This window comes from Colletotrichum tamarilloi (genome assembly GCF_030869305.1).
Source record: "Colletotrichum tamarilloi strain Tom-12 chromosome Unknown Scaffold_31.1, whole genome shotgun sequence".
Lineage (NCBI taxonomy): Eukaryota > Fungi > Ascomycota > Sordariomycetes > Glomerellales > Glomerellaceae > Colletotrichum > Colletotrichum tamarilloi.
The window spans coordinates 228419-243876 of NW_026849414.1; the positions used below are offsets into that span (position 1 = coordinate 228419).

General features: G+C 53.4%; 4 protein-coding genes across 4 annotated transcripts; 2 read left to right on the forward strand and 2 right to left on the reverse strand.

The window, feature by feature from the left end:
- Positions 1-380: 380 nt before the first annotated feature.
- On the forward strand, positions 381-1391 carry CTAM01_08693 (GRIM-19 protein; the record flags this gene model as incomplete). The annotated part of the gene is made up of 4 exons (XM_060524713.1): positions 381-431; positions 762-878; positions 961-1250; positions 1346-1391. The coding sequence occupies 4 exons, from the start codon at positions 381-383 to the stop codon at positions 1389-1391; spliced, it is 504 nt and encodes a 167-aa protein (XP_060380660.1).
- Positions 1392-2852: 1461 nt separating this feature from the next.
- CTAM01_08694 (uncharacterized protein) lies at positions 2853-4261 on the reverse strand (the record flags this gene model as incomplete). Its single annotated transcript, XM_060524714.1, has 2 exons — positions 2853-2873; positions 2972-4261. The coding sequence occupies 2 exons, from the start codon at positions 4259-4261 to the stop codon at positions 2853-2855; spliced, it is 1311 nt and encodes a 436-aa protein (XP_060380661.1).
- Positions 4262-7610: 3349 nt separating this feature from the next.
- On the forward strand, positions 7611-10173 carry CTAM01_08695 (alpha-L-rhamnosidase; the record flags this gene model as incomplete). Its single annotated transcript, XM_060524715.1, has 2 exons — positions 7611-7934; positions 7999-10173. The coding sequence occupies 2 exons, from the start codon at positions 7611-7613 to the stop codon at positions 10171-10173; spliced, it is 2499 nt and encodes an 832-aa protein (XP_060380662.1).
- A 257-nt stretch (positions 10174-10430) lies between these two features.
- Positions 10431-14269, reverse strand: CTAM01_08696 (uncharacterized protein; the record flags this gene model as incomplete). Its single annotated transcript, XM_060524716.1, has 3 exons — positions 10431-13031; positions 13086-13351; positions 13405-14269. The coding sequence occupies 3 exons, from the start codon at positions 14267-14269 to the stop codon at positions 10431-10433; spliced, it is 3732 nt and encodes a 1243-aa protein (XP_060380663.1).
- Between the last annotated feature and the right edge of the window lie 1189 nt (positions 14270-15458).

Below are 15458 nucleotides of genomic sequence, written 5' to 3' on the forward strand. Positions count from 1 at the left end.
CGCCGAAATCAAAGGGGAAGTACACCTCGGTGAAGATGAGAAAACGGATCCACAATATGCCTTACATAAGCGATTTGCCAATTGAGCGAATCATCATCGACCTGAAAACAATCACCTCAGGCACCCCAGGCCAAAGCTTGTCCCCGAATCTCGAGCTCGACGACCACCATATCGCATCGCAACCCACACACCCCCGTCGAATCGACACGGATACCCCCTCCGATCTCTCGAACGAAACGATTGTTTGTTCGACACGCATTCAATTGACTCCATCCATCGAACGGGCAATTGACCGACAAAAGTCGCCCGACGACACTTTATACACACTCTAGACGAGCGCAGCCGACCGCGTTGGGTCGGTAGGAAACGATTGAGACAGGATGCCTCAGGATATGCCGCCCGTGGGGGGTTACCAGGCTGTGCAGTACAAGGTGAGTGATTATGGCGTGGTGGAGGAATTGAGGGAGAGTGCGTGGAGGGTGAGGGAGTCGCAAGAGGAGGAATTGAGAAGGGACGATCGGGTCGAGCGGGTTGGCTATGGGAGCAGCAACATGGCAAGAGGAGGCATTTGAGATACGGGAATACTGAGCGCTATCGACTATCGAATTGGCACTCCGACCGAGGACACCGAACTGAGACGATGAGAGGGTGCTAGGCCAGGGACACTCGGAATCGGGATCAGGGACACTTTGGACTCAGGACCACGAACATGGGGACGAAGGGCAGCCATAGATTTCTGGAGGAACCATGCTGATCATTAGAAACAGCGCAACTTGCCCGCCCGTGGATTCCGCCCCGGCACAATGTTGATCGGTATGGGACTGGTGATGGGATACGGATGGTATCAGTTGACCAAGGGTATCCGGGAAGCCAAGTACGTGACAATCCCTTCATCCCCGCCATGACGATTGCTATTCCTCTTCTGGCGGATATTGGACAAAGTTGCGAGTGGTCTGGTAGACAGATGCTGCACTGCTCAACGGGAGGCAGCAGGCATGGATACCAGAGGCACGCAACGACGAACATACACCTAGGGAGGAATGGGGCAATCAGACGGGACACGTGGTTTCGAGGAGGACAGTGCTGACAAGACACAGCGAGCTGGCGAGAGAGAAGATGTGGGCGCGCATTCACCTTATCCCCCTCCTCCAAGCCGAGGAGGACCGCGACCAGGTTCGTAGGTGGTACGCCGACCAGGCGAGAGAGAAGGAGCTGTTGGGCGAGAACACCAAGGTCTACCACAACGAGAGGTATGTTGATACATCCCTTCCCTGTGGCCGAATACTGCCCGGTGGAGAAGAGAGTCTATGGGGATTTGGAGGAAGATGGCTAATTGATGTCACAGATTCGTTCGTCCTACCTTTGCCCTTGCGCCGCAAAGCAAGAACTAGATTTCCATACTTGTACCTGGCGGAAGAGAGCAAGGGTGGGAGGGGAGATGTTGGAGAGCAAGATGGGTTGGGGCAAAAGAAGCTGGCAGAACGCTGGCGTGTGTATATGATACTTTTCGGGATGGAGAGAATCAAGACGACTTGTTCAATCATGCTGATTCTTCCAGCGAGTCCTAGGCTGCCTCGTGGTATCTGGTTGGTATGCCTCTGGTGAGATAGAAGAACGACGTTACTACTGCCTTGGGGTCATGCCTCCCTGTGTGCAGTATGCCTCTCGAAGATTGCAGAGGGAATCGGGTTCTAAGAGGAGCCTTACTTGAGGGGTTTTGGGCCAACCTCTGATCCTTTGAGAGGAGTTAAAGTTGCAGTGAAAGATACTTAGGCGGATCACCCACACCTTTCATCATGTAGGCTGACGGCTGCGCCTCTTTGTGGCCCTCGGCAAGAGACGAAGTGTAAAAACATACTCCAGGACAGGTTACCTGTGGTATGTTTCCTGCTGTACTTAGAGCCTACGGGGGCCGCTAAGATTGCAGTGTAGAGAGTGATCCCTGTCCTGGCTGCAGCTCTGCGAGTAATGCTGGGCTTTGATTTGGCGTCTCGTTGACCCTCGAGCGCTCGGGGGGAGTTAAGATTGCAGTGAACGAAAGAAGGCGAACATGGAAGAATGAGGCGGGTGTCCAAACGATTGGACACAGTACAAGTCGGAGACAATCCAAGGATACCTGGTGGTGCCAGGTTCAAGAATGCATGAAAGAAGGCTGCCCTTAGGACATCTATGGTTCAACGACGTCAGTGAGTTGATGCCAGCAAAGACAATAGTAAGGGCTCTCTACAAGCTAGATATGCAGGACCTAAACTTGCCCCATGATTGCAAGACCGTAGTAGTGGGCGATGGAGCCGATTACAGTAAACGCAACAACCTAGAAGTTGAAGATAGCCAGAGTAAAGCTAGACATTGCAGTCGTAAAGAGTTCAGGAGCGTATAGGGAGAAATAGATGATAGTTGTTTGGGTGGTCGTAAAGATCGTTGAAGTGACGAGCAGAATCCACTGCTGTCGCTCCTAGCTGAAAGCACTTCTTATCTCTGAAACCAGCTATGTTAAGCAGCGATTTTTAGAAAAACAAGGAGGAGTGTTTCTGGTTTATGTCGAACTTCACAAAGGCATTTCAACCCGGCTTATGATGGTGAAGAAAGCGAGGGTCTTGGTCAAGATAGCCATGTCAAGGCAACAGATACTCAATAACCCTTCATCGATTCAATCGGCGGCACAAAGCAAGCAGAACAGGCCTCATGGTTTTCTATTACCACCTGAGTACAGTAATACCAGCTGAATGCGCATTGAGGGGTTCAATCGTCATGTTACTTGACTTCTCGGAAAGCGTTTCCTCGTCCATGACGCCTTCAGCACGGCTAACGGAATCTCGCTTGAGAAACTTTTATTCATCCTCTAGCTTGCTTTAAACACCGCCTTTCAAGAGCTGCGGTCCGTGGTAAGTATTTTGTTGGTCTAGCAAGACTTCGTGTCAATATGATATCCTCAACGCCAGGACATGGAAAATGTAGAACTGCCACTTACCTCTGCAACCACATCGTAACACATGGCCCATTTTGTGAATTGCGGCGTCCTAGTTGGAGCATTCGCGTCCATTTCAATGCTTTCCCAGTCCGTTGGGTGACCAGTGAAACCCCCAGCTAGAAGTTTCTCATCCCTCGCTTCTTGCTCTGGCCCATCAGGAAGGGTGAACAAGACAATGTTCTCGTGGCCGACATCAAACATCTTTTCAGCACGTGGCTTTCTAAGAGCCTCCCATTTCTTCAAAGTAGCACCCAGTTTGTCTTGACTATCACACCAGCGAAGGGCTGTTCTGAGGGCTAAGCCGTCCTCGATGCCTTGGCTCACCCCTTGGGCAGTATGCGGCAACATGGCATGCGCAGCATCCCCGAGAAGAAGACACCGTCCGTCAAATCCTAACCAGGTCTCCATCTTTGGTGCTGTGGCAATGTGCCACTTGTCGATAGGGTAACCCCCACGTATTACACATTCGATGTAAGCACGCAGCGGCGCCCCGAACCCCTTGAACATTTCGCGGATCTCTTCAGGGTTGCCATCCGAGTTCCAGGTTCCACCCAGATCCGCGTCGGCGGATGGCAGCCCGTAATGCAGACTGCATAGAAGTATGCGAACGGTACCATGAGCAGTCGGCCGACCGACACAGTAAAGCCCGGGACCGAACATGAGATGGTGCGAGCAAGCGCCAAGCGGAGCGGCGACTGGGTCGTTCTGCACGCTGGCGATGTCAACCTCTGTCTGAAATATGCATTCAGTTGTTACTGTGGCATCCACGTTTTGTCCGGGGAACATGAGCTCCCGGACGCGTGACTTGATGCCATCAGCGCCAATCACAATATCAGCCTCGTAATCGCTGCCATCCTCCACGACCACACGAAGTTTGCCACTTTTCTCCTCAATGATGTCGGCAACGTTCTTGTTGAACAGATATTTGGCTCCTGCGATAATAGCAGCTTCATAGGTGATTCGCTGCAGTGATGGCCTATCGGTAGGCTTCCGGACCGTCCCGGTGGGAATGGCTTTTGTGACCGTGAACGGCTCATCGTCCTTGTATCTCCATAGGATGTCACTGACGGATTCCACAGACACCTTATCCAGAGATTCTGAGATGCCAAGCAGATTCAGGCATTTCACAGCGGAAGGCTGGACGATGAGGTTCCCTCCCCGTGTTTGAAGTCGAGAGCCGCGTTCGAGTACAGTTACCTGGTGCCCATCAGAAGCCAAAGCCGCTGCTGCCGTGTTCCCGGATGGCCCCGCTCCAACGATTAATATCGAGAACGAAAATTGCGAGGACATGTTGATTCGCCTAGTGATGATGGTTCGTTGACGACACCTCAGACAGTCGAAGATTGTGTTTCTCACTCATTATAAGCAACGTACATCGTGCGGAGGTGATTGGGAGGTCGCAACTCAAGTATGCAGCCTGTGTTTAGTCGGCACGGTCTGCTCATTAGCCGAAGTCCGTCGAGACAGGGTCGTCAGTACGATTTAACTTTGGGATTGAGTTGTACTAGCCACTGTAGATAGAGACCAACTAGCATGGCAGGCGAAGTTGCAGTTTACCACGTGCCTAAATGTAAATGACTGTTACCGGTAGGCCACAATAATTACGCCAAAATTCCTACTACCTGCTCAATTATCACTGCCCATCCGCTCACTACCTCTGAGTTTCTCAAGCTTACGAGGGTGTTGAAGGTTGTTTCCCTCACAATCCTGCGCCGGGATTAGGCCCGGGCTTCACCCGCCCATGTAATACACCGCACCGGGCCGAGCGGGTCTCCGTACACCCGGCATAGAGCCCGAAGAAGGCTTCAAGCTCACTCTCTTGTGAAACTTTGAGCCTGCGTTACGCGATCTTGAACAGGCAAATTACTGAGCTTCATCCCCACAACCAGTCGAGTTTCGGCGCTTCTCCATGTTGGCCGCATCCGGATACGCGTATATATGATACTTTTCGGGATAGAGAGAATCAAGCCGACTTGTTCAATCATCCTGCGAGCTACTGATTGGGCCCCATACCTTCCTACGCTTTTGATCGGCACGTTTCTACCAAACGAGAAATAAACTTCCAGGTTGAAGGTCACGTCAACGGCTTCAGTTGTCGGGTGCATGAAGTGAGTCGTTGTAGTACCAGTAATCCAGGCAAACTGAGTCAAGCACAAAGAAGTAATAAATGGCTATCCTATGCGTCTGTGATTCCTCGAAACGAGTCTAAATTGCAGTGAACTTTCGCCCGACCCTGCCTGCAGACCGCTTGCCACCGACGTGGCCATTGGTCGAGGGTGTCGGCCTGGCCTGCAGACTGACGAGCGAGCCTTTTCGTAGTCCTTGGTAGGAAACAAAATCGAAGTGTATGAACATGGCCCATAACGAGTTGTTCCTTGCTGTAACATGTGAAGCCGTTGAGGGGAGTTAAGATTGCAGTGAAACGGACTCCAAAGGGCTTTGCAAAGGCATCCTGCATTAGGTGTCAGCAATGCATGCAGTGAGGCCCCAATCACTGCAGATGTAGTAGCCATGTGATTTGGCATACTACGTCCTGTCGCGGCCACCGCAGTCTGTCCACGTGTAGAGAGCTACCCCTCAGTATTTGGCAGCACTCCCCGTAGCTGTCTCATCTGTGCAGCTTTTGGGTTCGTTCGAGGTAAAAGCGGGGCTCGGTGTATGTTATTGGATATTTTCGGCTGGAGGGCGTGGTTCTATGCGTGAAAGTGAGGTAATCGACACATTTTTGCACTTGTTAAGGACGAGCACGCAGCGATCGCCACACGTTGGGCAGAGAGTAGGCCTATCTAGTTGTACGACCAACAATGCTTGCACGATTATTGTAACGTAACGTGCCAATGGGAAGAATACTATAAGATATTCTTCGGTAGCTGAAAAGGATATATGCAGCCAAGGCTGATGAGGTACCAGGCACCAGTTCGGTGGCAAGTCAAACCTCTGTTGCGTTCGAGATCTCTTTTAGTCGTTTAACTTGCAGCGAGACACCTTAGAGCTTTGTTGAGGGGAGTCGCTCGAGACCAAGTAGATTGGCGAAGTGGTTCAAACTCTTTCAGCCAAGCTTGAGCTGGTCAATTGGCTTTATGAGGCTCGTAGATACACGCGTACTCTGTAAGCAGTCCAAAGACATCACATGAAACACGTGAGAAAGAGAGTGGCACTTCTACTGCGCCCGAAGTTCTGGATTCAACCTACCTGCTTTGAGGGGTCATTGGAGTGTATTTCTCCCGCAAAGAATTGATAGACCCCGCTGCCGTAAATGGTTCATCCAGAGAGGTTGGTAAAGCATAATGTCAACTCAACTTGATCGTGAGCGCGAAGAAATATCAGTATGATTTCTTATTCTCTCATGATGGGTTGATTCTGCTGTGAATGTCGCCGTGCTCGGTTTACCCGTTAAGACAACGCTGGCCAGTCTGTAGCGAGCTATCATCAGGCTGGCTAGCCCCGGGGGCGTGCAGCTGACTGTCCCCCGGCTCTACTAATGGGAGTACGCCACGAAACAAGAGGTGCCCCAGTTGTTGGCGAATGGCTCACGTGAGAGGGCGTTGGATCGCATAGTGTAGTGTAGCTAGCTATCACCCACAAATATTTTGGACGCAGTGGAGGTTCTTAGATTCGGCATAGAAGAAAGCTCATGACTTTAATAATCATCTTGCAAACAGCACCACGGCACCTCATGGGGACGTTGGCCAAAGCGAGTCTTTCCCGGGAGTCTCTACAAATTAGAGTAAACTGAGGAAGGAATTTGAGGCCTTGAAAGTCACCGATAGCTCGACCGGCGGTGTGGGTCCAAGCTCCCGAGCCGCTCCGTCATCTCAAATTGGAAACGCCGGAGACACGGCACATGGTGCCGATTTCCCACTCTCATGGCCCTAAGCTTATTGGGAGTTTCTAATTGAGGGGAATTCTCCAGTGATGTAGTCAAGATCTGGCGACCTCCGGAAAATGAGTACCACTACGTTGTACGGAACGATCATGGTTTAAGTAGCGAAGTCTGTGGCTTAGAAGAAGCCCTGGCTAGGAAGATGGAAGTAGGAAGAGTCGTCGGCAATTCCTTGTGAGCTGTAGGAACTATCAGGCATGCCAAATATAGATAAACTCCTAATTCAAAAGGCAAAATTTAACCATGACGTCTAGCTGGAGAGCGGTGAAATCTTCGTTTCTGGTGATGGCGGGTCAGCTCCGAGGGGTTGGCCTGAATCTACCAAATGAAAGAGCACTGGCGAGCTATTCGTACCTTCGCATCTATCACTGAGGCTCCATACTTTACCAACTAAGAAGAAGACCAAGCCACACAAAGCTCCGCAGTCTTCTCGTAACTTTCGCACTCTAGCCACTGGCCTCGGTCCGCGTATTCGGTGAGTGTACCAAAGTCGAGTCCGAGGCCCTCGCGTTTCTCGGGTGAATCCACTCAAGATCGTCAACTCCGGCTTGGTTTATTTGCAAACTTGAATCAGGGACGACGAGTACGGCATGAGATCTGGGGATATTCAAAGCCATGGAAGAGAAGACGTTTACATAACGCTAAGGTATTTGATCGCCTTCATTTCATTCTGTCTCTCACTCTAGCAACACGTTCTCTTGCCTCACCTTTGTCACTCCTTTTCATTTTCCATTCAGCTCATATAACACCACAGCCATGCTGATGTCATCTAACACAGGAGCCCGGCTAGCTGGTATTATTTTCTGCCTATTGAGCTCAGCCGATGGTCGGCATGGGCCCCAGAGACACCATCTTGCTCAGAAGTCAGCTTCAAGCTCGTCCACCAATGGAACCGTCGTCTTCGGCTCAAACGAGACTGCAGCCCTCACATCCGATGGGACAACTGCTTCTATCGTGGTCATCGACTATGGCCACAACGTTGAAGGCTTCCCTACATTCGAGGTCATCTCTACCTCTGGTGATACCTCGAGCTTCGAGATTTCCTTTGCAGAAAGCAAATCCGCGCTTGACTCATACATGGTGAATAACTTGCTCCTATCAGTACCCTTGAGTCTGGGAACGAAAGATAACTAATAAGAAACAGAGCGATGGTCCTCTACCTCTTGCGGCGGCAATGGATACCTACAGAGTGAACCAATACAACATCACCGCCCCCTCGATCATCACAAACCGTCTCATCCAAGGCGCCTTCCGCTACCAGAAACTCAACCTGTCGTCCGCCGGCTCCCTTCAACTCCGCAACATCGGCGTCAAGCCCACAACATCCACCACACCCGTGACGAAGCTCCCTGGATCCTTCGAATGCTCCGATGAAGATCTCACACGCATCTGGACAACTGGCGCGCGAACAGTCCAACTCACCGAGATTCCCAAGCACTCCATCCCCGACTTTTTACAAATCTCAGACGAAGGCGCCTACGCCGAAAGCCAGGCACCGCAAGGTCTAGCCGGTGCCGTGGCCGCTCAACTCCTCAACTACCGTCTCGATATCCAAGCCAAACCCGTCAAAGGCGGCTTCGGCGTCTCTGTTCTATGTGACACGCTCAATAGCTGCGTCTACCTCTCTTTCAACCTGGACAGCCACACCATCACAGCCCACGCCGGCTCAACAAGCCTAGGCACACACCTCGCAGCGTCTCCGTTACCCGTCAACACCACCCTTGGAATCTGGCACGCAGTCTCCATCGACGTAGCAATGACCTCCATCATCGTAACTCTCGACAATCTCCCCGTCCTCAATCTTACCCAAACCTCCCGCTACTTCGGCTCCTTTGGGTTCGGAGCCTCCTTCGGACACGCAGCCTACTTCCGCAACCTTACCGCCAGCATACCCACCGGCGAGACCATCTACGCGAACCCGCTCACATCCCCTTCCTTCCTGCCAGACTTCATGATGGGCGCAAACCCGGCCGACACAATCGTAGACGGCTCCCGCCGCGACAGAATCGCCTACACGGGCGACCTCGACGTCGCCCTCGGCGCCGCCTTCGCAAGCACCTTTGGCACGTCCTTCATCGACGGCTCTCTAGACCTCCTGGGTTCCTACCAAGCTACACCAGGCTTCTTCATCCCCACCGCCAAGATCCAGCAAGCACCCCTGGGAGAACCCCTGAATACAAACCTCACAGGACTCATCGGCTACTCCTTCAACTTCCTCAGCGCCCTCGCCCAGAACTACGAGATGAGAGGAAACCTCACTTTCGCAAAGCAGTGGGCTCCAAAGGTCTCCAGAATGCTCGACTGGGCCGACTCCCAAACCCTCCCTAATGGCCTCTTCAACCTCGCAGACGAGTCCTTTGGCGGCGATTGGAACTACTACGACACACCGCAATCCGGTGTAGTCACAAAGTTCAACGTAGTCTACGCCTACGCCCTCCAACAATCCCTCCCCCTCCTCCGAGATGCAGGTCTCAACACCACAGTCTACCAAACCCGCCTCGATAGCCTCCAGTCAGCAATCAACACGAACCTCTGGAACCCAGAACTAAACGCCTACGCCCTCTCCTCAACCTTGACAACCGGCTTCGCACAGGACGCAAACGCCCTCGCCATCCTAGCCGGTGTGCCCTCCTCGCCCAACACCACCGCCTCGATCCTCTCAACCCTCGCAAGAGACCTCATCCTCCCGGCCGGCCCCCTAGCCTTCTCAAATTCCACCACATCCGCCGGCTTCGCGCAGAAAATCAGCCCTTATTCATCATCATACCACCTCCGAGCTGCATTCTCCGCCCGTGACGCATCCACAGCAATGACCCTCCTCAAGACCCTCTGGGCACCCATGGCCGACCCCCAACACGAGAATTACACAGGCTGCTTCTGGGAGACGCTGAACCCAGACGGCACACCCGGTCTAGGCGTCGTGACCTCCCTCTGTCACGGCTGGGCTGCAGGCCCAACGGCGGAATTAAGTCGGTACGTTTTGGGCATTCAGCCTGTTGTGCCTGGGTTCGCGGAGTGGAAGGTTGAGCCGCAATCGTTGGGGCTGGAGTGGGCCAAGGGACGGTATCCGACTGTACGTGGAGATATTGTTATTGACTGGAGATTCGAGGGAGGGATGCTGAGGATGGGGGCTGAAAGTCCTGCTGGGACCAAGGGGACGATATACCTGCCGGAACCGTTGGTGACGAGCCTTGAGGAGTCTGTCATTCGGGTGAATGGAGTTGTCAAGAATGGGACTCAGTTTGAGGTTAATGGAGGGGATGCGTTTGTCCTCACGCAGGAACGTTTGGGCGCAGGATTGCTGGCTTGGAACGTCTAGTCGAGGATGTATATAACCCCAAGATGGACGAACGGCATCAATAGTAATAGTTATCACCACCGCATCATCAACAGATGTTAAAGTGAACAAGAAGTCGATTCATCGCATCATTAAGTAAAGTCTCATCATCCATGCAGTGGTATACCCAAAGTCAGACAGCCAACCAACGACCAGAAGCAGCAAACCACCAACGCCGACCCATGACCTCAATACTACACGGCCACATGGCCAGCCCACAATATCTCTGCCACTTCCCTTTATGCCTGGAGCTGAACAACCCTAAAGCCCTCGGAGACAGTCTTGGTGATGTCCTCGTTCTTGTGCTGCAACAATCCAAGAGCAAAGGCAACATCGTTCCATTGGCGCTCTGTCTCGCAGCGGGTAAGTCTGGCGGCAAGTTTCTCGGCGAGCTGTTTGGCGTGCTTGTCCTTCTCGACAAAGCCCAGGAGGAACCGGATGATTCTCCGGAAACTCTCCTCCTCCAGGCCCTTCTCGGCAGACAGCAATGAAAACATGTCGACAAAGTGGTTGTAGACGGCATTATCCTTGGTGCTGAGCTCGGTGAAGAACATCCTCGCCAGATCAGCGATGCGACGGTCCTCATCCTCAAGGCACTTGGCCATCTCGCCCAGCTGACCCTTAACCTTGACTTGACCGGCCAGAATGAGGAATGTGAGCGTCATCAAGCATGTGCGCTTAACAGACTGGTCCTTGTCCGCCAGACGACGGTACAGGAAGTCGGTGTTCTCGTCGATGAGGTGGTTGAAGCACACAGCCATGTCGCCGAGAGCGATGACGGCGTTGGAACGAACTGTAGCGTCGGCTGAGCGCTCCATGATGGTGATGAGGAGGGGGAGGTTGGCCTCGCAGTATTCCGAGCTAACGCACATGAGCTTGGCCAAGCAAAGAGTTGCGGCGGCCTGCAGTCCCTTGTCGGCATATGTGGTGTTGTTGGCGCAGATTTCAGACACTAGAGGTCCGAATTGTGCCAACAGAGACTCGGGCCCAAACAAAAGCTCCCGCTCACGAATGTGCGCCATGGCTTCGGTAAAATCATCTTCAGTCGTGCCACCAATCAAGTCCAGGTCATCGGGCTCGTCCTTCTTGCCCGCCTGAGCCGTGGACTTGTCTGCGGTCTTCTCCTTCTCCTGCTCCTGCTTACGGCGCTTGAAATCGAGCTCGCAGAGTTCAAGGTGCACAATCTGCTTAATGGCAACATGGCCAACGATGAAAAGAAGCTGGGATAAGCCGACAGCCGCGTCTCGCTTCTTTGGCTGAGGTGCCGGAGCAACAATTGTCTCGTTACCATCCTCGTCGACGGAAACGGAGTCGGCCTCGTCTCGTGAGACTGGGCGGGAGCTGGGCTGGGAGCTTGCTTGCGACGCTGAGCGTGACCGTGGAGCGGCAAAGACTTGCTTTGTCTTATGGCGAATGATATCGGAGCAGAGAGTATCAGGGTGCTTAGAGATGGCGTAAATCGCGTTGATGGCCTGCTCAGCGACACCATACCACTCCTTGCTCTCAGATGGGACCTCGGTAATGGAAGCAAGCTTTGACAAGACAGCGTGGTCATTCGGCAGTCTAGAGAACTTTACGGTAGACTCCTTTGCTTGACGACCAGTAGGGTTGATTCGACGAAGGGCAATGCAAGTGTACTTAGCCAGCTGGAGGTCAGCGCGGCCATGGGACCCTAGACCAGTGCGCAGCATAGTTTCCATCTCTCCAACAACAATCTCGGGGTTGGCAGTCGCCAGCATACCAAGCACAATGATGGCACCGCGACGTTGCGTCCTGGAAATTTCGCGCTTTTGCACGCCGTAAACCTGCCAGAGCTTGGCAATAACAATTTCGGGAACCAGGCCTTGCTTCATCATGGTGCTGAGGAGTTGCTCCAGCGATGTCAACTCGGCGGGAGTCGCGCCAAATGTCAGACTGATCATGTTGCGGGCGATGAAGTTGGCCGCATCATTTGAGGTGAAGGAGTCGGGTGCCTCGAAGAACAGACGCTTGTAGACATCAATGAGATGGCTCTGAACACCCTTGCCCTCATCACTATTGCCCTTGGTCCAGATGAGACGCAACATGCGTCGGATGCCGACCTTGTTCTGCTCAATGTTGTAGGCGTCACCAACTTCAAAGTAGTCCATGGCCTCGATGACCTCGCTCTTGTTGCGTGAGCCTAGAAGCTGGCAGACAGTGCCGGTAGCTTCGTGAAGGACGTCGATGAACTTCAAGGCCTCGGAGTAGTATCGCTTGGTAAGGGTAAGCTTCTCGATGGCCTCGGATGTGGCGGCCTCTTCGCGGGCCTTGCGGACAGCCTCGAACTTTTGCTCGTCGGACATGGGCGCGGGCTTCTGGGGCGACTGCTCAATCTGTGTCGCATCGTCAAGCAGTTGCTGATCAACAGTGGTGTCGGCACCTTCGCCGAGCCCTGGTGCGCCTTCGGGCGGCTGGAGCGCATTCAACTCCTCGTCCACCTTGTCAAGACGCGCTTGCCACTCCTTGCGGGAAAGCTGAGCGCCGTGCATAACTGTGAAGGGGTGTGTCTTGATAAGAGCACCCAGAAGCTTAATGGCGTTCCTCCTGACGTGGCTGCTCTTGTCTTCGAGGCTGCGGCACGCCATTTCGGCAGCGCGTTGTCGTCGCTTGGGGAACTTTTGTTCGAGGTCGCATAGCTTGACGTAGACTTGGATGGCTCTACATCTGCAATAGGGGTTGATATCGAGGAAGCGCTCTTCCAAGACGTCGAAGAAGGCGTTGAGTTGAGACTTGTGGTTCTCGCCGCGCTCGTCCTGCTTGACCAGGTGGGCAACCATGTTTCCGCAGACCTCGATTAGAGAGCAGCGTAGCGTGTAAGACTTTGAGATTTGGTTAGCAACGCTCCACTGGCATGCGAATGGGGAGGAAATTACCTCGCTATCTAATTGTTTTGCAAGCATGGTCATTTGCTTGATGACCAGTCTGGGGGCTAGCTCAGAGAGCTTGACGATGAACTGCGAGACAGACTTGGGTCCCTTGGTGTCGTTGGAGTTGAACTCCTTGTTACTGAGTTCGCGGAGGATTTCATCGGCAAGCTGTGGGTAGTCGTAGGTCTCGGCGAGGATGTGGAGGAACTCAGCCATGGGCTCGGAAAGGTGCTCGAAGTATGTGAGGTTCTGGACGATGGAGATCTGGGCGGCTGTTGGGAGTTAGCATGAGTGCGCAAGAAAAGCGCCGCAGGGAACGACGAACCGTATGCGTGGCCGTGGTGCTTGACGGCGATGCAGAGCACCTTGAAAGCGTGCATGCGGATGGATGTGCTCTTGACGCGCTGTTCGCTCTCGAGGACCATGTAGACGGGTCGGGTCAACAGGCCGATGAAGGTATCCCTTTCGGAGGTTGTGAGGAAGATCTTGGTTAGCTTAAGCTTGAGGACTTTGCTCATGATGTCAAGAGCAGACTGCAGTTGGGTGGCCGAGTCCCATACGCCGTCCTTGTCTCTTGGCGCATTCTTCTTTGGCTTGCCGCGACCTCTTGCGACTGGTGCTGTTGAGGACTTTTCGGCGGCCTTTGTCTCGACAGCGGCGATGGTCCACTGCAAGAGGAAGCCGTAGATCTCGAGAAGCTGCTTGTGGTGGGCGAGTGTCTCCTGTTCGTCGGGGGACTCGAGGTCGTGGTTTATCGCATCACCCTCGGCTGCCAGACCTGACATGATCAAGTCGAAGATCTTGCTAAGAACCTGTGGCGGGAGGAAGGCGGTGTACCTAGAGGAGTTGAGGAGCTCAGAATGGCGTTCTTTACGGGACCTGGAAGTAGAAGACGAAAAGGAAAAGGAGGACAACAAAAGAGAGGGATCTGAAGGATGAGGGGAGACGGGTGCGCACTTTAGGAGGAACTGCAGTGAGTCGAGATGGGCACTGCGGGTGATGGCCTCGGGGTTCTCGGCGACGGCATCAACGATAGGGTTGAGAACCGGGTTGATGACAGCGGCGGTAAGGCCTTCGGGATCATTTTCGTAGTCGAAGAGTGAGCCATCGGCTTCTGGGGTTGGAATACTGGCGGGATCGCTCATGTAATGCTTGAGCGCATCGTTGATATCGAATGCGACCGAGTCCATGGCTGCGGTCTGGTCGAGGTGTGCGCACCCAGCGACGTAACGCGATGGAGAGGCGGGGAGGAGGGGAAAGAAGATGGAAACCAAAAGGATGAAATAGAACGAGAGGAGGGGTCAAGGTCAAGGTCAGTCGGTGTCTGTGGCCAGCCGTGGTGTTCTCGTGTGGCCTGGTGTGGTGTTGTGTTGCAAGTTGCTGGTGGGTTAGTAATGCACAGCGCCAAAAGAGGAAGCGAAAGAAGGCGAAGGAAGCGCAAAAAAAACGGCCTGTGATGTTGACGATGTGTTTTGGCCTTGCTTGGGTGTGTAATCCGTCAGTGTACTCTGTAAGTAGGTAAGTAATTTGCGGATGGGAGGAGAGTGGAGGGGATGAATGCGCCTAGCAACCAAGCGGGAATTTGTTTATTGTTTTCTTTTGCGCTCCGACGCGACCGGCAGTGTCTGGCAGTTCCATCTGCCACTTCTTTGGGGGGGGGGGGGGGGGGGGTGGGGGGGGGGGGTGGGGGGTGGGGGGTGTTGGGTTTCTTTTTTTTTTTTTTGCGCGGCGGGGGGGGGGGGGGGGGTTTGGGGGGGGGGGGGGGGGGGGGGAAGTCACTTTTTTCTGAGGTGCGGGGTCAGAAGAAGCGAGATGATTGGTCAGCGGACTGTTTTTCAGGGGACCATCACACTGACCACGGCCGCTGTGCCCCTCCATTGCTCCTGTTTGGTGCCATTTGGGTCCATTCGGGGCTCATCCTGGGACCACCCGCGATGTACCTTTTAGGTGGTAGATACCTAGGTACCTTACTTGTACTCGGGGCAAGCCGCAAAAGGACGAATGCGAAGAGAGCCCAGAGAGAAAAAAGAGCCCGCCGACGTGCATCAGATGGGACGCACCAGACCAAAAGAAATCCCAAAAGATTCCCACCTTCATCTATTCACCTGTTCACCTGCTGCCAGATGCAAAGAAAAAGAAATTCCAAAAAACAAGAAGCGTCCAATTATACCCTTGGTCACCTCCCAAGACACCCAGACACCTCACCGTACATCACAGTCCTTGCCTTGTACGCCGCAGCTGCAGACTGCAGAGCACCTACCTATCTCAGGACCGACCTCAGGTACCTCTACCTCGCTATACCTACGTCGCCGTACCAATTCGTTTGAACAGCAAAGAAGTCGATTGTTGTCCAAACTCTACCGAATAATACAACAAACC